The sequence below is a fragment of the Gopherus evgoodei genome, chromosome 2 (assembly GCF_007399415.2).
Source record: "Gopherus evgoodei ecotype Sinaloan lineage chromosome 2, rGopEvg1_v1.p, whole genome shotgun sequence".
Classification (NCBI taxonomy): domain Eukaryota; kingdom Metazoa; phylum Chordata; order Testudines; family Testudinidae; genus Gopherus; species Gopherus evgoodei.
Genome location: NC_044323.1, coordinates 293,323,195 through 293,345,898, shown reverse-complemented (window position 1 = coordinate 293,345,898; position 22,704 = coordinate 293,323,195). Strand labels below are relative to the sequence as shown.

General features: G+C 47.2%; 1 protein-coding gene across 5 annotated transcripts in view; it reads left to right on the top strand.

The window, feature by feature from the left end:
* Positions 1-18,945, top strand: part of TOP1MT (DNA topoisomerase I mitochondrial) — a 51,067-nt gene extending 32,122 nt beyond the window's left edge. For all 5 annotated transcript variants that reach the window (XM_030553912.1, XM_030553913.1, XM_030553915.1 and 2 more), the window contains 11 exons: positions 1,316-1,438; positions 2,242-2,429; positions 3,402-3,546; positions 5,565-5,708; positions 6,943-7,128; positions 9,647-9,715; positions 11,118-11,232; positions 12,088-12,215; positions 12,463-12,557; positions 15,281-15,430; positions 17,479-18,945. In XM_030553912.1, coding sequence (XP_030409772.1) covers positions 1,316-1,438; positions 2,242-2,429; positions 3,402-3,546; positions 5,565-5,708; positions 6,943-7,128; positions 9,647-9,715; positions 11,118-11,232; positions 12,088-12,215; positions 12,463-12,557; positions 15,281-15,430; positions 17,479-17,581 — 1,446 coding nt within the window. In that variant the 3' untranslated portion in view covers positions 17,582-18,945. The remainder of the gene's footprint in view (positions 1-1,315; positions 1,439-2,241; positions 2,430-3,401; positions 3,547-5,564; positions 5,709-6,942; positions 7,129-9,646; positions 9,716-11,117; positions 11,233-12,087; positions 12,216-12,462; positions 12,558-15,280; positions 15,431-17,478) is intronic.
* The last annotated feature ends 3,759 nt before the right edge of the window (positions 18,946-22,704 follow it).

Here is a 22,704-nt window from a genome sequence, read left to right as displayed (position 1 = left end):
CAGAACCCCCAGCCCATCCAACCCTGCCCCCTTGTCCCCTAACCGTCCCCGGCACCCCACCCCCTATCTAACCCTCTGTTCCCCGTCCCCTGACCTCTAGCCGCACATCCCTCCCAACAGTCCCCCTGGGACTCCCACACTTTTATACAACCCCCCGTTCCCCATCCCCTGACTGCCTCTACCAGAATCTACACCCCATCCAGCTGCCCCCTGTCTGCCCCCCAGGACCCTCCACCCCTTATCCAACCCCCCAGCCCTGGCCTTCTTACCATGCTGCTCAGAGCAGCATGTCTGGCAGCCGCGCCACCCAGCCAGAGCCAGACACGCCGCAACGTTTCCCTGCAGGAGCGCGCAACCCTGCCACCCAGAGTGGGAGAGGGGCTAGGGGCTCTCAACTGGAACATCGCCAGGTTTCTGAACTCTGACTAGCCACTCAGGGGCAACCATATTTCATCATTCAGCAGCTAAACGTGAGGACTTCTCTGTTGTAGGAGAAAAATCTCACAGAACAGTGACTCCTCTCAGAGCAGGTTTTATGTGCACCTGGCCACTGGCGATAATGCTTCCATGCCCAGCAACCCCACATAGATCGGGCTTGTGTGTGTGCCTGGCTTGGAATTTCTCCCGGTCTGCTCTGAGCTGTGGTTTAGTGGTGCTGTTCCATGCCAGAAGGGGTTGCATTGCAGGGGTGTATGAAGTGATCCCCACACACAGACTTGACTTATTCAGTTTTTATTGGTAAATGGAGATTTCACCAAACATGTGCAATCCAAAGCAAAAATGTTCCCATCAGTAATTGAAATTTACAGATAGGCAAAGTAAGAAATTACTGCTTGAGAACTTAGTAGAGTTTGGTTTAAGGATATTTACTTCGTATGTTTTGACATTGAATGTTGACAGTTTCTGTTTGAACGGTTATAAAGCGTTAACTTTTTGAATCTCAGCAGCAGCTGTCATTAAATAATCATTGTTTGACCCCCCACGCACACAATCATGAAAGTTTAAATCAAGAAAAAATTGGACAAAATGATTAGAAATAAACATGGATATTATCCACTGAAATTATGAACAAATAAATTCTGTCAACCCTGCCTGTACACAGGCTCAGGCTTTCAAAAGCGGCCACTAGTTTAGAAAAATAAACTTTTCAGGTGCAGTTTAATCCTAGCCTTTGATTTCAGCATTGATAGCACAGCTGTAAAACTGCTGCTCAGCAGACTCTCCAGAAACCTAGGTTATTGTTCCCCCCGCTTATCCCCAGTCATAAATGAGATTTGCCTACCTGTTCTCCAAGTCTCTTCTGGCTTTTGCTCAGGAAATGACCTCGGAGGAGCGGAAGAAGATAAAGCATCTGGAGAAGTGTGACTTCAAAGAGATGCACAAGTACTTTGTGGACAAGAACGAGGCCCGGAAAGCTTTGCCCAAAGAGGAGAAACAGGTTAGGATGCTGTTTCTAACGACTTCTGTGGATGGTTGGTAAATATTTAGTCTGGGTGTGAGTGGCTTAATTTCCTTATGGCAGCCTTTGGGCGTCACTCTATGTGATTGGAAAATGAATACTTCTGATTCAAAATCATGTATCTGTTACCTGGGTAGTAGTCTATAACCTCTTCCTGTTACCCGCCTCCATCCCTGCCCGTTTGTCACTCTCATTTGCTGCCTCTTGTCTTAAATTAGGGCAGGGGAATACTTATTGCTCCACCCAGGCTCTGCCTGGAGGCCCCGCCCCTTCCTGAGGCTTCACCCAGGCTCCGCCTCTTCCCGCCCTGCTCGCTGCCCTCTGCCCTCCCCTGAGTGCCTCCCGCCAGCCACCAAACAGCTGATTGATGACCCTGCTGAACAGCTCAAGCTGATGGGTGCAGCGCACCTCCATTTTTTTTTCTTTGGGTGCTTGAGACCCAGAGCACCCACGGAGTCAGTGCCTATGTCCTGTATGTGTACAGCCATGGATCATTTGATAATGTACCGATTAATACTGGTTCTGCCTCTTCCAGTCCCTCTGCTTCCAAAAAGAGAAGTTTGACTTATTTCCAGCCATTGGGTATCCTCTCAATGTCAGTGCTGTTGGTTGATTGCTGGCAGTCGATTTGAAACTCCATGGCAGGGGGCTGGTTTCTGATTCTTAAAGCTCTTGAATTTGTGAACCAACTTTCTTCCGGAAGACTGTGGGTAACGGTAGGTGCAGCACCGCGGGTAGCACCTGGGACCAGCGTTTTCACCATGGATTGTTTTTTAAATCAGAAACTGAAGGAGGAGGCAGATAAGATCCAGGAGGAGTATGGGTACTGCATCCTCGACGGGCATCGGGAGAAAATAGGTAACTTCAAAACCGAGCCCCCAGGGCTGTTCCGTGGGCGTGGGGACCACCCTAAAATGGGCATGCTGAAGAAGAGGATCATGCCAGAGGACGTCATCATAAACTGTAGCAAGTGAGTGAGTTCCCATTAGCTAGAACTTAACTCTTCAGGCCAGATCCTCAGCTGGTGTCCATGGACTTTGCTCCATTAAAGGCCAACATTTTCTCCCTGGCGTTATCCTTGGCTGTATTCAAGTCGCTCTGCTGCCCACCTGCTTCCAGCAGTGCTAGGTCACTGCTTTGCTCTACTATTACTCCTGAAATGTAAATTCACATGGGACATCTTGAGCCTCCTCTTCTGAGGAGTTTTCCCCTTTCTATGTGACAGGTACATTTCACAGTCAAATCCTGCATAGATACAGATGAAGTGGCCAGGAGTAGCCAGTCAACTCCAATCTCATATCTGTCCAGGGATTTCTTATTAAAGCTTTGCCAAGGAGAAACTCATGGTGGGGTGCCCTCTATAGCTTCTTTGGGGGGTCTGAAGAAAGCGTGAGAGATTCGCTTCATACCCTGTCCTGTCCCAAATCCTGCTTGTTTCTACCTTAGAAATATCAGGAATGCAGTTGTCAGTGTTATGCTTGTTGGAGGACTGCATGGAGGGCTGTGAGCTGTGGGTTGGAAACTTTCCGAGCCCTTCATTAAAGAGGGCAGGGTTAGCAAAGAACATTTCTTCCTTGGATTTAAGTTAAATAAGTGTTCATCCGATATTGTGCGGTTTGGGTAAAAAAGTCGTTTCCCCACCCCATGAGATTCAGTATCTGGGTGTACCCAGTACCGTTAAATCCACTACTTTTCCAGTTGTTTCTAGTCTTCTGGGTAGAAGACCTGGATGTTTAATATTGTAACTGAGCAGAAAATCTCTTTACTCCTTTACAAGAACAAATCTTGCCTGTTAAAAAAGAAGCCATGGGGACTCAAGTCCATTTCTTTTCCCTAGGTTAGCGTTTCGTGTCATTAGCATTGGGTTGGTTTTGATCAGTCTTTGAACACAAGGGCCCAGGGAGTGGTCATAATTTTGTTTTGCATCCTCTCCACCCAACAGGGACTCTAAAACCCCTGAGCCTCCATCGGGTCACAAGTGGAAGGAAGTGCGCTGTGACAACACTGTCACGTGGCTGGCTTCGTGGACTGAGAACATCCAGAACTCGATTAAGTACATCATGCTGAACCCGAGTTCCAAGCTAAAGGTGGGTGTGCTGTTCCTTGTCAGACCATCTGTTTGCCATTTGATGGACCCCTTTTATGCCACAGTCCACGTACGTGCCTGTAGAGGAGCAGTTGGCACAATCTTCTGTGCATATTTGTCCGGTGAGACTGTCAATGCATCGTATGGCTACCCCGGTGACATCACAAGCCTTGCGAGAAAAGCTAGAGTCTTTTGAAATTGGAAGGTTTTGTAGTTATGCCTCTGACTTTGGATTTGTATAGAAAGACCTTCTTGCTTAAAGAGAGGCCTAGTGGCCTAATGGATAGAGCACTGGACTGGGAATCAGGAGATTTGGGTTCTACCCCCATCTCTGCCACTGAGCTGCTGGGAGAGCCCCTGTGAAATCTGGTCTTTTGCGTGCTTTTACCCTATACTATACAGATTTCATGGGGGAGACCAGCGTTTCTCAAATTGAGGGTCCTGACCCAAAAGTGAGTTGCAGGGAAGGTCACAAGGTTATTGTAGGAGGATTGCAGTATTATCACTTACTTCAGAGCTGGGTAGCTGGAGAGTGGCGGCTGCTGACTGAGGGACCAGCTCAGCGAAGGCAGCAGTGCAGAAGTAAGAGTGGCAATGCCATATCATGCTATCCTTCTGCATGGCTGCTGGTGACGGCTCTGCCTTCAGCGCTGGGCTTCCGGCCAGTAGCCACCACTCTCTGGCCGCCCTTCTCTTAAGGTAGCACCGCCGCCAGCAGCAGCGCAGAAGTAAGGGTAGCAGTACCGCAACCCCCCCTACAATAACCTTGCAACCCCCTCAAAACTCCTTTTCGGGTCAGGACCTCTACAATTACACCACCATGAAATTTCAGATTTAAATAGCTGAAAACATGAAATTTTCAATTCTTAAATCCTATGACTGTTAAATTGACCAAAATGGACCATGAATTTGCTAGGACCCTAGTTATAATGATGCACTAAGATGGGTAGAACATGGGGAGATTGTTCTGTTTTACAGTAATCCTGGCGATGATGGTTTTGATAGTCTAAATTGGCCCGTATTGGGCTTAATACTAGCAACATGCTTTGTTCTCCCTTTTTACTTTAAAAAAGGCAATTTAAATCTGAATATGTTCTACAAGTCCAACAGGAAGGTTAATAAACATGCACAATATCAAAGCTTTCATTGTAACGTTAACTCAGCTAGATTCCACTTAAGTTCACATCGAACAATCTGTTAGTAATCAAATACGATAGATGTGCAACGATGGAGAGCTAGTGCTTTATCATTGCTTGATTTATATTCCTAATAGCATGATCTTCTTACAAGAAGTACTGTGAAGTCAGTACTGGTTCAGTGCTTCTGCCATCAGGGGGCGCCCAAACCATTCATCCAAAAATTGTAGCTATTCCTCTTTAATTTGAGTGACATGGATAGATGATATTTAAAAAAAAAAAATCATCCGAACACTGAACAGTGTTTAGAACTTGGACAGTGTTCCTAATGATATTCTATCATCAAAGTAGGTCCAGTCTGGAACCAGGCAGCTTCCTTGTAAAGGGTTTTATTCCTGGGGCAGATTAGGAATTGTTCGACAAAACATTTTTGTTGGGAAAAGGCTGGTTTGTCAAAATCAAAAAATGTTCACGAGAAAGGATCTGCTTGATTTTTCTACACCAAAAAAATTATTATTATTACTTTTAATTGTTGAAATGAAAAACTGGTTTTCCGGCTCAAAAAAAGCTTTTCGCTTAGAAATTTAAGCTAACTCCTGTTGAGAAACGATGGTCAAAATCCAGACAGAATGTTTTGAAATGATTGAAATGAAATGGCTGGATTGACCTGAACCAATTATTTTTTTAAGATGTTTGATTGGTGAACATTTTAGATGTCGACTTTTTGTCCCAGCCCAGTATGGGAATTTTTTTGAATTATCGCGAAATGTTTTGCAGGATGGAAAAGCAGTTTCTTCCCTAGCTCTGTTTATTAGCTGTGACAGTGGCTGGGTGACAATGGATGCTGTGCAGGGCAAGTGGAAACATCCATTTTTCCTTCCAGGGGGAGAAGGACTGGCAGAAATATGAAGTAGCCAGACGTTTAAAAGATGTAGTCGACAAGATCCGCTCTCAATACCGTGCAGACTGGAAATCCAGGGAGATGAAGAAACGGCAAAGATCCGTGGCCCTTTACTTCATTGACAAGGTGCTGGCTTGCTTCTGTCATGTTGGGCTAGGTGTTTTCCTTGTAAAATTACTTTAGCTGAGCTACGTTCGCACTTGCTGGGAGCTGCGAGTCGTGGGTTAGCCCATGAGTGGAAGCCACTCATGGTCACAGAGAACGTGGGAGTGAATTGCAATGGGAAATGTCAGGAGCTGTCTGTGAAAGCAAGCTGGTGGTACAGGACCATGTGGACGGTTACACACATTTCCTAGAAAACACAGCCCTGCCTGTGCTACCTCCCAACGCATGCTGATTTCCAGCGTGTGTGTGATGCTTGTCGTGCCTGCTGCCACTTGCCCAGACGAATAAGCGATGCTGCATCCGCTGACGCCAGCGTTCTTTGTTGTAAGGGTTATTTCAATGCTGCTGCTTGTGGCAGTGAAGTCTCCTGTTGAAAACAGGGCTGTATTATCATTACAGCTTGTAAACGCAACTGAGCCTATGTCCTCTTCCGATATCCCTCCCCTGTGCCATCTAACCCCTGAACTATTTCCTGCCTCTCTCCGGCCTAGCTGAAGGCATAAGCATAATGATACTTGAATAGCAAGTGTCCTTGAGATGTATTCCTGCCAGGGTATTTCTGCACAGCTGGTCGAAGGGCTGTAAATATGAGCATAAAGATGAATGATGGAGATGGAGCAAAGAAACTCAAGGGGCATTTAGAGTCTGTGGTGACTTGGGCTGTGCCGGCCCCTTGGTGGAAAGAAGTACACTGTGGGCTGGTCCACACTACAGCGTTAAATCGATTTAAACAGTGTTAAATCAATTTAACGCTGTACTCGTCCACACTACAAGGCACTTTAAATTGATTTTAAGGGCTCTTAAAATCGATTTCTGTACTCCTCCCCAACGAGAGGAGTAACCCTAAAATCAATATTACTATATCGATTTAGGGTTAGTGTGGACGGAAATCGAAGTTATTGGTCTCATTCTTTTACTGAGCTACCCAGAGTGCACCGCTCCGGAAATCGATGGTAGCCCAGGACCATGGACGCACACCACCGAATTAATGTGCCCTAGTGTGGACGCGTAAAATCGATTTTATAAAACCAGTTTTATAAAACTGGTTTTGATAATTTCGATTTTATGCTGTAGTGTAGACGTGGCCAGTGTGTTTCTCACAGCATCGTAGCCTCTTTAGCACTGGTTTTGGGGGGAGGCGGTGTATATTGGAAGATGAGGGGTTTCCATGCCTGCTCTGCTGTGTTCCTCCCAGCTGGCCCTGAGAGCCGGTAACGAGAAGGAAGAAGGGGAGACTGCAGACACGGTTGGCTGCTGCTCCCTGCGTGTTGAGCACATTAAGCTGCACCCAGAGCTGGACGGGCAGGAGCACGTTGTGGAGTTTGACTTCCTGGGGAAAGACTCGATCCGGTATTACAACAAAGTGCCTGTGGAGAAACCGGTGAGCAGTGCTGGGGCAGGGTTCGCACGCACTCCCACAGGTAGCTAATCGATCTGTGGTTTCTGTCCTTCTCTAGTCTCCCTAGTACCTAAGCGTCTCTCAATCTTTAGTGCATGTATTCTCCCAGCCCCCGGGTGAGGTAGGATAGCGTTATTATCGCCACTGTACATATGGGGAAACTGAGGCATGGTGGGACTAAATGACTCACCTCTGAATGCACAGGGGGACTGTGTCAAAACAGAGACATGAACTCATGTCTCCCAACTCCAAGGCTAGTGTCTTAACCACTTGGCCATCCTTCCTATAAGAGCATAGGAACACCTGTGCTGGAACACCTGTAGTGGTCCATCTAGCCCAGCATGCTGTCTTCCAACAGTGGTCAGTGCCAGATGCTTTGGTGGAATGTACAAAACTGGGCAGTTTATCAAGTGATCTATTGCCCATTGTCCAGTCCCAGCTTCTGGCAGTCAGAGGTATAGGGACACCCAGAGCATGAGGTTGTGTCTCTGACCATCCTGGCTAATAGACCCTGATGGACTTATCCTCTGTGAACTTACCTAATTCTTTTTTGAACCTAGTTGTACTTCTGGCCTTCACAACATCCTCTAGCAATGAGTTCCACAGGTTGACTGTGCACTGTGTGAATTACAACCTAATGTTTGTTTTAAACCTGATGCCTATTCATTTTATTGGATGACCCCCTGAGTCTTGTGTTTATGTGAAGGGGTAAAAAACACTTCCCTATTCACTCCTCCCCACTTCATGTTTTTATAGACCTCTGTCATATGCCTCCTTAGCCGTCTCTTTTCTAAACTGAACGGTCCCAGTCTTATTAATCTCTCCCCATATGGAAGCTGTTCCATACCCCAATCATTTTTGTTGCCCTCCTCTGCACCTTTTCCGATTCCAATACATCTTTTTTGAGATGGGACAACCAGAACTGCCTGCATTATTCCAGGCGTGGGCATATGAGAGATTTTTATAATGGCATTATCTTTATGATGGTCTTATTTCCTCAAGAAAATTGAAACAAAATATGGACGCTGGTCTGATTGGCTACTGCAGCCTGTCGTTTGCGGCCATCGAGGGCTGGGCCCTCAGCTGGTGGAAATCAGTGTAGTTCTGTTGGCTTGAGATTCACGCCAGCTGGATACCTGGTCCAATTTTTCTACTAGGAAAATGGACTCATAGACTTTAAGGTCAGAAGGGACCATTATGATCATCTAGTTTGACCTCCTGCACAACGCAGGCCACAGAATCTCACCCACCTACTCCTGTAGCAACCCCCTAACCTATGTCTGAGTTACTGAAGTCCTCAAATCGCGGTTTAAAGACCTCAAGGTGCAAAGAATCCTCCAGCAAGTGACCGGTGCCCCACGCTGCAGAGGAAGGCGAAAAACCTCCAGGGCCTCTGCCAATCTGCCCTGGAGGAAAATTCCTTCCCGACCCCAAATATGGCGATCAGCTAAACCCTGAGCATGTGGGCAAGACTCACCTGCCAGCACACAGGAAAGAATTCTCTGTAGTACCTCAGATCCCACCCCATCTAGCATCCCATCACAGACCATTGGGCATATTTACTACTAATAATCAAAGATCAATTAATTGCCATACCATCCCCTCCATAAACTTATCAAGCTTAGTCTTGAAGCCAGATATGTCTTTTGACTCCACTGCTCCCCTTGGAAGGCTGTTCCAGAACTTCACTCCTCTTATGGTTAGAAACCTTCATCTAATTTCAAGTCTAAACTTCCTAATTAACTCGAGCTCTTCTGTGTCTTAACACTTCTGAGCTCAGAGGTTTTATTTTCAAACTCCACACCTCCCTCCCCCCTCCTCTCCTGCTTTGTAGTTATTGACACCATGTGGGTTGGAATCAGTGTGCTTATTTGTACCCTGTACATGCAAATGTTCCTCAGACCATCCAACGCTATTGGGTTTGTACTTGTAAGTTGGTGAAAGACACTGAAATACATGTGAGTGACAAGCTCTTTTAAACACAAGTTATAGCATAGAGGGAAAAAATATACCGGGCCATATGTCACTGGTCTCTGTGTCTTTAGGGTAATATGTTTCTGTCCTCATTGACTTCAGCCTAAATTAGCAAATGATTCAAATGCATCATTATCTAGTGATGGCAGAGAGGCACCTGGGGTCTATACCCCACGCTGCCACTCTGTCAATGGGTAAGAGCGTTACCTCTGTGTCCCTTTTCCTGATTTGTAACATAGTGTGATACGCACCTCACAAGGGCAGTAAAGCTAAATGCAGATGGGTAATCATGCAACTGAGGGAGAAACATTTGCCCAAGGTCACAGAGAGAGTGGATAACCTGGGAATTAAATCTAGGAGCCCCAGCCTTCTGCTGGAAGGTGGTGTGATATATCCATCACGAGGATGTTGAGGCTTAGCTAACGTTGCTTTGGGATTCTTGGATGAAGCATCCAGTGAGATCTCCGTGAGAGTTGCCACAGCACATCTGCGTGGCCCTTTGTTGTAATTCTTTGTGTCGTTGCAGGTGTTCAAGAACTTGCAGTTATTCATGGAGAACAAAGACCCAGGGGACGACCTCTTTGACAGGCTGAATGTAAGCTGGATTCGTCTTGCTCTTGAAACTGAGGGGCTGATAGTGTCAACTTGAGCTAGGCAGATAGTGCAAACACTTGCCCCAGTCTTGCTTGCAGGACCCCAAGCGAGTTCAGTTCCATACTTCCCTGGAGCAGAGAGACTGCCAGACCTGGCATTACAGTGTGTGTATAAGTGGGTCAGTTGGATGAGGCCACTGATTTCATTTTAACTCATGACCCTGATTTTTAATGCCTGTCTTCTCCCAGGATTAGCTAGTGCAACCCGCAGTGTCCCCCAGCACCCCACTGTAATCTTTGATTTCTCAACCCAGTTGCTGCATGAGTATTAACTCAGCAGCTGGGCTCTCTGGACCCCAGACCCTGGTGACAGACCCGCTATCTCCAGCGGGTTAGAAAACTGCCTGCAGCAGCTTAGAACAGCTCCAAACAGTCCAGGGGTTCAAAGTCTGCAGAGGGCCCACAGTCTAGAGGCCGTATTTAGACAGAGCCAAACCTTTCGCTTGCTGACAGGACAAGTGGCTATTTCCTGAGGGCCGCCATGCTGTCAGAAATGGCCTACATCCAACAGTTTCCATGGGGATAGCCTGAGCCACCCTCCAGAAGAGAGGCAAAGCAAGGCTGGGCCTTGAGACTGAGGGCCTGCTTCTCTGGTACCCACCACCTGTGCAAAGTCAGGGTTTAACCTGACCTTTCTGACATGCGAGAGGTTTTAACGCGTCTGCAAGGTGCAGGGCAATTTAGAGTCTGGCCCGGAGCCTTCTGTGGTTTCTCTCCTGGAATCTGGCCTCCTGCCTAATTACATGTTAGCCACCAGCCCATAAATACACGTTAATGAATCGTTTCCATTTCTGTGGGCACTTCAAGGCCTTGCGATCTCCCCCTTTCACACTACCCCAGCTTTTGTACCCAGTCTGCTCCCCTACGCTGCATTCACACAGCCCGAAACGTTGTGTCTTCAAATGCATGTTGTTTCTGTGGGAGGGTTCTTATCCGTGAGGGCAAGGGCACCTAGCTAAGTAATCAGAACACAAGGGTCTCAGGTCCTGCTACCGTTTTGGACCTTCCAAGCACAAACACCAATGGTCTTGTTGTTTAGTATCTGCTTCTTTTGATGGGACTGAGAGTCCGTGTGGCTCAGCAGTATAAATTCAAGCAGATGTTGGGCCAGATCATTGGCTAGTGCAGATCCATTGAGTTCAATGGAGTTATGCCAGTATACTCACCAATTTCAGAGCTCATGTGCAAAGTGACAAGAAATCTACACACTTCTGTGTGCCTCCTCACTGTAGTTTTTTTGTGCCTAAAGTCTGCCCGCTTACAAATAAAAGGGAAATTGAAAACTAAGCACTTTATTTTCCTGCTTTTCACTAATTTCCCCCTGTGCCTTGTCTCTTTGTTCAGACAACGGTCTTGAACAAACACCTTCAGGATTTGATGGATGGGCTGACAGCCAAGGTGTTCAGAACTTACAACGCCTCCATCACTCTGCAGGAGCAGCTGAAAGCGCTCACGAATGGTAAGAGAATGTTGCCTTAGGCAGCTTGTGGAACTCCTGGCCACATGAGGCAGTGGAATCAAGTGCCACATGCCCATAGCAACATGCAGTTAATGTGAGTTAGGGTGAAAGTTATCAAGAGCCTCCAGGATACCAAATGAGTGAAATAATAGTCAGGAAGGGAATATGTTTGCCTTTGTTGCACAGTGGGATAGTGATATTATCTTGAGCTTATTATTTGGCTTTGCTTTGAAGCATGAGTTGTTAGTTATTTCTGGGGGCAAGATACTGGGCAAACCCTGTGCACCCCGAGGCCTTCTTCCAACCTCTGATAAATCATTGGGTAGCCAGTGATTTTAGTTTATTGTTCATTGATTGTGTGATATGATGAACATGTCATATTCTATATAATCATTGTATGTTAAATAGAGTTATGTTGTAGGATTATAGAGATATAAGATTGATCAGTATGTAGTTGATTGATTTCTGTAGTTCTAACTGGTGCATGGATGTATTAGGAGTTGGGTATGCGATGATGTTCATAACTTTGTTGGAAACTTTAATACAATGGATAGAAGATAGTGGGCCTTGTGATTGTGTTACTTGCCTATGGTTTCATCAGTTCCTATGAGCTCTAGATCTAAAACAAGCAGATAATTCTGTTTAACTTATGGCTGTAAGTTAAACAGTAACTCTCAATGGTGTAATACAATGCCACTAGAACTAATTTGAAATAAACATGAAGGCTGCAGGTAAGTAGGTATATCCTGTAAATCAGTTAAAAAAAAAAATTCCCATCTTGAAAGCCTGTAATTTTTTACACTCCTTCCGTTTCCTGTACCGGCTGCTTAATATAATTACATTGTGTTTTTCCAGCTGAGGACAACGTGGCGGCGAAACTCCTTTCCTACAACCGAGCCAACCGAGCAGTGGCCATTCTGTGTAACCATCAGAGAGCCACACCCAAGAGCTTTGAGAAGTCGATGCAGAACCTCCAGGCCAAGGTAACAGAGGCAGGATGCTGATAACAGCCTGAAGAGTTATTGCTTCTGTGTATCAGATGCGTTTCATGGTTGCTAGTCCTGACTGTGACCAGGTGCTGTGTGGGCTGGGCTGGAGGTGACAAGGAAACTCAACAGCATGCATGATGGAGGCGAGACGGTGGCACTGGATTGCTGCTGCGGCGGAAGCAACATCAGGCCTTCTTCAGGGAGAAGGAAAACTCAGGGTAGTTTGTGTTTGTTTTCCCAGATTGACGCCAAGAAGGAACAGCTGGCCGAGGCGCAGATGGAGTTGAAGAGAGCCAAGGCTGATCTCAAAGCCAAAAAGGATGTGAAATCTAAAGCGTGAGGGTCTCGTGTATCACAGTCTTTGTTAGCAGAGGGAAGCGGGCGGGACTGGGGGCATGGCTGGACTTCAAATTAAGTCGACTTAAGTCGACATACAGCCACTGCAGTAATTAATTTGATTTTTAATGTCCACACTATGCTCCTCCTGTTGGCGGTGAGCGTCCTGACCAGGAGCACTTGCAGCACTTTAACTGGTATTGTGGGGCCCTTACAGCCGGAGTCCCACTACCCAGGTTCAGGCTCTCACCAGGCAGTGGGGCTCCGGCTGTCAGCCCCAGCTGGCAAAAGTCGATGTAAGCAACACAGTGTCTGCATGGACATTGCGTTGATCTAACTGCATCGACCTGAGCGCTCCGCCTCTCGCAGAGGTGGAGTTAAGCCGGTGTAGTGGGCGAGTTACATCATCAGGAGCGACATTCTCCTATAGAGTTAGATCGAGGTCAGCTGCCTTATGGCGACCTAACTCTGTCGTGCACACCAGGCCTGGGTGATACAGGATCTGTGGACTGGGGAGAGGGATCGGTCTTGGTAGTTTTTCTTAACCTTGTTTTCAGTTTCTCTTGCCACTCCGAGCTTAGAAAATCCTTGCTGTGAAACATCAGTGGGGGAGTCACTGGGGATCATCGTGATTTTGAGGATGTTCTAGCATGGCCTACTGCTTAAAAATCAGCTTCTGACCTGGCTCTTAGGCCTGGAGCCTGCAAGAGTGGAGGTTGGGGGCCTTCTTTATGGGAAATCATCCTGTATAAAGGCAGATTTTCGACACCTTTATTGATGCTGCTATAAAATACTACCCAGACACATGGCACATGCTTCAAGCTTCTTGTGGATAGATACATTTGATCTGGCACAAAGTTGTGCCCTTGGCCAGAAGAGGGGATGAGGAGGAGGAACACTGGCATGCATAGAAGGCACCTTTGCCATCTAGTGGTGGTTTCAGAACTCTGAATTGCTTCACGTCCCAGAGACTGATTTCTGTTCTGAGTGCTGGTTGTCATGGTGACCCTACTCTCGAAGACCACATAAAAACCCAGGTGTTCTGTTCTGTTGAGCTCTGTCTTTTGAGATCCACCTTAGTGCCCTAACCAAATCCTCCTCATCACTATCTTAAGATCATTTCTAGGCTGCATGCCATGTGGTCTGAACCTCTCGATGCCAATCTATGCAGCCATTCGTTCTAGGATGGGTCATTGGTTGCTTCATGGACTAGCAGATTGGATGCTCTGTAGGTCTAACAGGCTTGTGCACAGTGCTGAAGCCAAAGACTCTTTCCAAGCAGACGAGTCTTTCAATCTTACTTCTCCAACATTAATCTTTACACAGGCTCCCACATCATTGGTCTTGGTTACCGAATTTCCTTGCAGACGATGGAACGCTCTCCATCCAACTAATCCCATATATCCATGACCTTGTGCCTCCTTTATCCGGTAGCCTTTTATTTTATTTAAAGTGAACGTAGTAATGGGGTGTTATACCACGTGGGTTCGGCTCTGGTGGCTAGCTTCAAGCTCAACAGAGTGTAGGTCACCTCTGCTACTTGCTTCAGATATAGAGTCTCTAGGAACACGCAAAGACCAAGAGTGGTGACCACACAGACATTCACAAGTACGAGGTCTAGTCTGTTTTATTAAAGTTACCATTAAAGCTCTGATTACCCAAGCATACAGAAATGCTGCACAGACCTATGCACACGTTACAACTATAGTTAAACTCTCATCCTTAATTATAGTGTTAGAGTCTGATGGGTCTCTCATGGTTTGATCCTCAGTAAAGGGATGGTCCCTCATGGAGTTTCCCATAGGAACTCAATTTTTCCACTCTGGCCACCCCCTTTGTATAATGTGATTCTGTCTATACCTACATTCTGCGCATTTCCATAAAAGGGTCAACACTCTTTTTCCTTATTGGTCTGATGGCCCCATGAAACTTAAGGGACCCCAATTTCTATAGGTTGTGTAGGTTCTCTTTATTCTCATTAGCATTGATGCACCTTGCGGTTAGGGCACACGTTAGAACAATGTGATTACGTATCTCGTAAGCAAAAAAAAAAATTTTTACTGTTAATTTTTTGCAATATCACCCATTAGTGCATCTTTTCCCTTCATTTTAGGGCACCGGGTTATTCTTCAGTCACTTAGTTATGTCAGCATATCTTAGCAAAAGGCCTAAAATCTTACAGGCCTCAGCCAGTAGGCCTTGCGTTTCAGCTGTACTTACTTAGATGCCTAATGCACAATGATTCCCTTCTAACTGCCGATCAGTCTTATCCTCTTATAATCCTATAACTTAACTCTGTTTAGCATACAGTGATTGTATATAAGTTAACATGTTAATTCATTATAATATCACACAATAAATGAACAGTAAACTAAAACCACTGGCTACAATTCCAAGCTTTTATAGTTGAAACCAATGGGAGCCTTTGCACTGACTTTAACGGATCAGCGCCTTAGGTCTCAGTGACTGTTAAACAAAACCTCTGGGTCTCGATCCTCGTGGCTTAGGCAAACCGTGGGTCTTGGCTCCTTTTCCTGGCTTGGTCAGAGCAGCAGGCTCCATCTCTCTTGTTAAAGCGAGGCGTCCGGTATCTTTGCTTGTCGTGGCGTCTGTAGAACTGCCAGAGTGCAGAGGGGCCGCACTGTAGCGTACTGCTCTATTTCAGCCCTGCTTTGTTTCCCTTTCTTACTGTCCTGTCTGACTTGTCCCTGTTCTTCCGCCAGCGCCGTGGAGAAGAAAAAGAAGCTGCTGGAGAAGATCCAAGAACAGCTGCTGAAACTGAACGTTCAAGCCACGGACAAAGAGGAAAACAAGCAGATCGCTCTGGGCACATCCAAGCTGAACTATCTGGATCCCAGGATTAGTGTGGCCTGGTAGGCTCTGGCTCTCTTCAGAGCTGTTTCTTTACACTCCTATGTGCCTATCCCATGAGCACGGCCGCGAGCGCTGCCCGTGCAGAATGAAATAGCCACTTGCCCTGGAAGCATAAGCGCTGACTCCGTGAGTGCTGTGGGGCTGGAGCACCCATGGGAGAAAAACAGTGAGTGCTCAGCACCCACCAGCAGCCCCACTGATCTGCTCCTCCCCCACCCTCCTCACAGCACTTCCCCCCCCAGCCCTCCCACTGATCAGCTCCTGCCCCTCCCTCCCCAGCGCCTCCCGCTGATCAGCTCCTTCCCCTCCCCCCAACGCCTCCCACCAATCAGCTCTTTTGCCTCCTGCCCCCCCAGCCCTCCCACCAATCAGCTCCTTCCTCTCCCCCCCAGCACCTCCCGCCCACCACGAACAGCTGTTCAGCAGTGAGCAGGAGGCGCTTGGGGGTAGACAGCTGGCTTTGCTCAGGGAATCAGGCGAGGCAGAGGCAAAGAAGGAAGAGGCGGGGCCTTGGGGGAAAGGGAGTGGAGTGGGGGCAGGACCTGGAGCGGAGCAGGGGTTGAGCATTCCCCGGGAAATGACAATGTCAGCGCCTGTGGCCTCAGGTCTCTGGGTCTGGGAGAAACGGGGGGGTTTCAGACAAAACCAGGCTGGGCAGGACCAAGGCTGCCGGGAGAGGGGCTGAGCATCCCTCACAGGGAATATCCTGCAAGCACCTCTTCTTGTGTATAACAAGGGAGCTTCAGCTCAGGCAGCTCTGCTCTCCTCAGCTATGGCAGGATGGCCCAGGGCACAAAGGTGACCTCTCAGGAAACTGGGTCCCCAACCGGCCTCGTCTGTATGGCGAGCTAGCGTGCGGCAAATTGGGTGGGAATCTCCGGCCCTGTAGCCTGCCGTGCCCTGACTGGCTGTATGGATTCTGCTACCATGCGCTAGCAGTTCTGGAGCGTGGCACCAGGGTCCCTCCAGAACGGTCAGTGTGCAGCGGCCTGTCCTAAGTGAAAACCAACAGCTTGAGTTGCACCCGTTGGAAGCCCGTGCAGATCCCAGAGCACCTGGTGTCTTGCACTGCTAGTGGGAAACTCGGCTTCCCTTATCTTTCTAGCATTGTGGTATCTGAGCACTTCACAGTTGTTAATGGATGTATCCCTCCCAGCACCCCTGAGAGGTCAGGAAGGGGTATCCTCCTTCTACAGATGGTTAAATGGTCCCAAGTCCCGAGACAAAGAACGAGGCTGAACTGGGAATTGAATCCACATCTTTTGAATCCCAAGCCAGTCTCTCATAGACTCATAGGCCAGAAGGGACCATCACGATCATTTAGTCTGAGCTCCTGCACATTTTAAGACACAGACCCTCACCCGCCCACTCCTGCAATAGACCCCTGCTGAGTTACTGATGTCCTCATGTTTTAAAGACATCACGTTCCAGAGAATCCACCATTTACACTAATTCAAACTAGCAGGTGACCCATGCCCCATGCTCCAGAAGAAAATCCCGGGGGAAAATTCCTTCCTGCCTCCAAATATAGTGATCAGTTAGACCCTGAGCATGTGGATGAGACCACTAGCGAGACACCAGGAAAGAATTCTCTGTAGTATTTCAGAGCCCTTCCCATCTAGTTCCCGTCTCCAGCCATTGGGGATTTTTGCTCCTGGCAGTCGCAGATCGGCTCCATGACATTATAGGGTGTCCCATCGTACCAGCCCCCCCATAGATTTATCAAGCTCAGTCCTATCCACTAAGCCACCCTTCCTCCCTCCATTACAACGTATAACAGAAAACGGAAGAGCTCAGTATGCTGTATAGTGCTGTGAAGGGAGAAATGATGAATTTCACTCATAAAACTGAGGTTCTTCACCTCGGTGATCTCAAAGCATTTACGTCAGCCTAGAGAAAACCCACAGAATCCGAAATCATTAGCAAATGCCCAGTAGGTAAGAATCCTTCCCTGACAGGGTGTTGAACTGGCAGAACAAATAGCAACAGCCTGCTGCTGCCGTTGCCTTCTGCTACCATTCAGCATCTGCCCTGTGCTTGTCCGCAGGTGTAAGAAGTTTGGAGTGCCCATCGAGAAGATTTACAATAAGACCCAGAGGGAGAAGTTTGCGTGGGCAATTGACATGGCTGACGAAGACTTTGAGTTCTGAGAATGGGGCTTCCCACTGAGAAACGGAACCCATGTTACCTCTTGCTCTTCTGGTAGCTTCGGAAGTTTTTATGTATTGGGGAAAATACGTGTAATGGAAGAATTTGATACGTGCACATCATGCCTTTTTTGTGTAAAAAGAACACCCCGAGTTTAAATCAGGAACACAGGTACCACTCCCAGGGGTACTAATCCTGACCACAGTGGCCTTAAATATGAACTTTCAATTCCTTTTCTCTGCTGCCAAGTGCTTCATGTCTCCTTCCCCTTTCGGTTCTGCGATGACGGTGGTTAGGTGCGAGTTTTAAGTATGTAATATAAAGCTAGATTAGATTATCTAATCCCATCTCCATTCTCTGCGTCAGGCTGTCTCTACCCTTGCACTCTGCCTGAGAATTAGCTTGACAAGAAACACTAAGGAATGATACTGCTGGAGCCAAGCAATTGGAAACACTGAAACATGACTGAAGGGGTGTAGCAGGAGTCCTGGGTACACTGCGAGAAGGGATAGTCTACAGTTTTCTAAACCTGTCTGAGCATGAGTAAGAATTACAGGATATTTTGTTTTCTCTAGTCTTTGGGAGGGGAAACTGGTTCGGAGGTGCACGCATAATCACGGTGATCTATAGGAAGCATTCGGTTTACGGAGGGAGATTGAAATCCAGAGTGAAAATCATGTTGATTTGAGCAAATCCTGCTCGAATGCAACATCTCTGTGTAACCTTGGTGTAGCAGGACCGTTTTCTGGCCCTGATCCAAATCCCACTGACATCAATAGAAGTTTTTCCATTGACTTCAGTGGGCTTGAGATCAAGATGCAGGTATCTTTAGACCCCACATCAGTCGATGCAAATCTCACCGCATCCATTCATTTTCATAGTGTGGAAAGGTGTCAGGTCCATGGCAGGGGTTGGAAATGTTAGATAGGGACATGTAGAAGCGACAGTAAGTGGTATGCGACTTCACTGACTGAGTCCATGTTTCTCACTGATCTGGCAATGTAGGGCAGCAAGCTGCCCTCAGCACAAACTGCATGGGGATCTACTGTAGGAAAAGTACAGTAAAATGAAGATATTTGCCATATCACTTTGGATCACTTGTTTTGATACAAAGCACAAAGTTTTGTACGGATCTTGCAAGCAATAAGCCTAAAAATACTTTTGTCAGTAAATCTTTGCATGCACACTAAGGGTTAAATCGGAATTAACCCTTCTGTCATTCAGTGGATAAAGTCCCTGTCACTGTGGTCTGGAGGTCCTTTTGTGCGTGTCAATTTTGAGACCGTTGCTCATGTGTTTAACTTATTTAAGTTCTCATTTCTGTTTGAAGTTAGGTGCTTGAAACATTTCATTAAAATCTGAAATATTTTTGGGTATATTGGTCCTCTCGTTTATCCAGTTAATCTAGTCACAGAACCCAACCCTAGCTCAGGAGAAACCTGCATTGGTAGTTGGTCTCTGGGGTGATGACGGAAGGGCTGCCAGCAAAAGCGATGCACACGCAAGTTTTTGTGAGGACACATTTGAAAATAGGGCTCTAAAATGTTAACTTTGAGAGAGGACGTTGGACAGTGGTAAAAGCAGGAGAGAGGACTTGTGTGCAATTGGCTGCCATCTATTAGGAAGCAGGGACTTTGGGTTTCTAATCTGATAGTTGGATGGGTCCCAACATGATTTTTCTAGTTCATGTTCGGCAGATACATGTCTCCTAGTAATATAGACAGGGCCCTACCAAATTCATGGTCCATTTTGGTTCATTTCACGGTTTTAAAAATAGTTAATTTCATGATTTCAGCTATTTAAATCTGAAATTTCATGGTGTTGTAATTGCAGGGGTCATGACCCCAAAAAGGAGTTGTGTGGGGGGTCACAAAGTTATTGTAGGGGGGGTTGTGGTACTGCTACCCTTCTGCACTGGCGCTGGCTGCAGCGCTGCCTTCAGAGCTGGGCAGCTGGAGAGCAGCAGCTGCTGGCCGGGAGCCCAGCGCTGGAGGCAGAGCCGCCACCAGCAGCAGCGCAGAAGTAAGGGTGGCATGGGATGGTATTGCCTCCCCTACTTCTGTGCAGCTCTGCAGAGCTGGGCCGTCAATCTTCAGCTGCTCCTCTTTGGTTGCCCAGCTCTGAAGACAGCAGTGCAGAAATAACGGTGGCATGGCTGGTATTACCACCCATACTTCTGCACTGCTCCTGGCAAGACGCTGCCTTCAGGGCTCTCTGACCACCAGCTCTGAAGGCAGTTCAGAAGAAAGTGTGGCAATATTGCAACCCCCCTAAAATAATCTAGTGAGCCCTCTGCAACCCCGTTTGTGTCAGAACCCCCAATTTGAGAAACACTGGTCTCCCTCATGAAATCAGCATAGTATAGGGTAAACGCACACAAAAGACCAGATTTCACGGGAGGGCAACCAGATTTCACCGTCCGTGACATGTTTTTCATGGCCATGAATTTGGGAGAGCCCTAAATGTAAATTAGCTCATCTACATTTCAATAACATACACTTTCCCTGTGCCCCGAAAGCAATTCTTAGCTCTCAAGATCCCCCCTTTAAACCATCTTCCCACATTAGGATGCCTGCACTAAACACATTCAGAGCTCACCTGTGTTGTTCCTGCCTCAGTTGAATGGTTATTGGAGGATGACTAGAGGGCATAATCTTCTGTGGGTTTATGGAGTCTTTTACCTGTGAAAGAGCCTTACCCAGTAATATTCTTAACCTCTATTAACAATCACCAAAGCAGACTGCACACACTCAGCATACAGCGCTCACCATTCCCAATAAGGCAGATGAACTTTTCCTGATGGCCAGTCTGGATCAGGTCATCGGGAGACTCCAGCTTCCACACGGTGTGATTGGCAGAGGTCTGGCAGCTCTGGTCTTTGGGGCTGTGTCTTGGAGTTGGTTCCCAAATAACTTCCTTTTGGAACCCACTTTATATAGTGAAATTTGAGTCTTGCTTTCTAAACAATTCCCTAACCAAGCCTAACATATTGTAAAACAATCGTTTAACTGATCATACCTGCTAGGGGGCTTATTCCTTCACCCTCACTTCCCTGGTCCTTCTCACGTGAACAGAGAGCAACAATACCTGAAGTCTGAAGGCGCAAACAATTTGATGTTTATTGGGGTGAACTTCCAGCAAGCTCTGCTGTCCCTTGGCAGGTTAGCAATAGGCACATGCTGCCCCCTGAGCACCTGCCTGCAGCGTCCAGCCTCAGAGCTGCTGGACACTCCCAGAATTCCCAGCGCCACAGCTCCCAATAGGGTGAGCAGATGTCCCGATTTTATAGGGACAGTCCTGATATTTGGGGCTTAGTCTTAGTCCTGATATTTGGGCCAACTACCCCCCCCATCCTGATTTTTCACACTTGCTGTCTGGTCACCCTAGCTCCCAAAGGAGCAGCTGACCAGTGGCACAGTTGGACCCCGCTTCCCTTAACATGCAGCATGTAGATTGGTTCATAGATAAACGTCGTCAGGCTTTTACCAACAAAGGAAGAAACTGGAGAAGAAGCAAAGGGAAATATTGGACTCAAAGGGTTACATGCAAAGACAAACCATGACAGGCATGCTAGAGCCTAAACTCCGCTAACAAGCTGCCCTCTCATCTAATACAGGCTGCTTCCCCAAAGTGCTCCTTTCACCAGAGGCACCAACTTTCTGTAGGGTTGCCCTCCCTTCCCCCGCTGCTCACCTCTCCCTGTTAATTTCTTCTCCAGGAGTCCCCCACAATCTCTTCACTGGCATTTGACGCAGCGTTCAAATAGATTTCCACTGTAAGCCATACAGTCCACAGTGGTCAGCTAGGGAGCTTGTGTTTGTCTCAACTCCTGTCTGGTGGGACCTATCTTAAGGCATGTACCTCTGGGAGACCTGCCCTTAACTACAAGGCTCTAGGACCATGATTTCCAGAATATGTACATAGCTCCTTACATATTATCTGCACACACATCTGGCAATGAGTATGATGCCCACTATGACCCAGGTGTTTGGTAGATAACTTAAATGACACTCTTTGGTGACCTACTATGAAGATACCAGACCTAGGGGATCCCTGTAACTCTTATGCAGCCCTCTGCCTGCTGGCATTTTGAAGGCTTTTGGTCACATATGTCAATCATCTTTCTTGTGTGCTTTGATTAGCAGTGAAATAATTGATACGACAGAGACATCATTAGGTTTCAGAGTCAACATGCTGAGTGGCACCTCATTCTGGCATCATGAGTGAATGGAATTTAAGTTGTGAATAAAGAGTCACTGTACCATCAGTCATTTTCCAATCCAAAGCTCCTAAAAATAGCTAGTGATTGCTTCATTATTACAGGGTCATGGGACCTTCCCAGTACTTAAACCACAGGAGGCAGGTCTCTTGAGACGCCTATTTCACTTCCTAATAACTTTCTAAATAGAGAACTGGAGCTGTAGGGTGAGGGTTCTCCTTTGACGTTGCTGAAGTGAAGCTGTTGCCTTGGGAAAACAGCCACTGCTAATTCGTTCTCCAGCTCGAACCTACTCAGGGTGGGGCTAAAAAGTGATTTCAGTCATGATGGGCTATAATATTTCAACTGTAAGCCCCTTGGGGCAGTCCGTGTTTGTGCAGCACCGAGCACAGTGGGGATCCTGGTCCAGGACTGGAGCTGCTAGCTGCTGCCACAATCTGAATAATAACAGGCAAGTTTTCATTCTGGAATGCTGAAAATCCTCAGCCCTCTTGCCCTGGCTGTTCACGTTCAGAGAGCGGTAATATACATAGCATGTTCTCCTGTGCCGTCCCCTGTGCGTGGGAGGAGCGTCAGTAAAAACTCCAAAGCCTCCACTATCCTCCTTCAAACTCACCTCTGTGGCGATGCCCAAAACACCTCAACAACGGCTAGGCAGTTGTGCGGTAGCTGCCCGTCACTGCAAGCTGGCTCGTCTCCCTGTTAGCTTGTCCTCCGCCCCTTTTATGTCCACCTGTTGTTCTCTCATCATAGGCTGGGACTGTGAGTTCTTTGGAACAGGCTGTCTTTTTAGTTACATGAGTGTACAGCGCCTAGCGCAATGGGGCGTCAGTCCCTGACTGGGGCCTCGAGGCCCAATGGCAATACAAATCATCAATAGTTATAAATGCCCTATGCCGGCCTTGC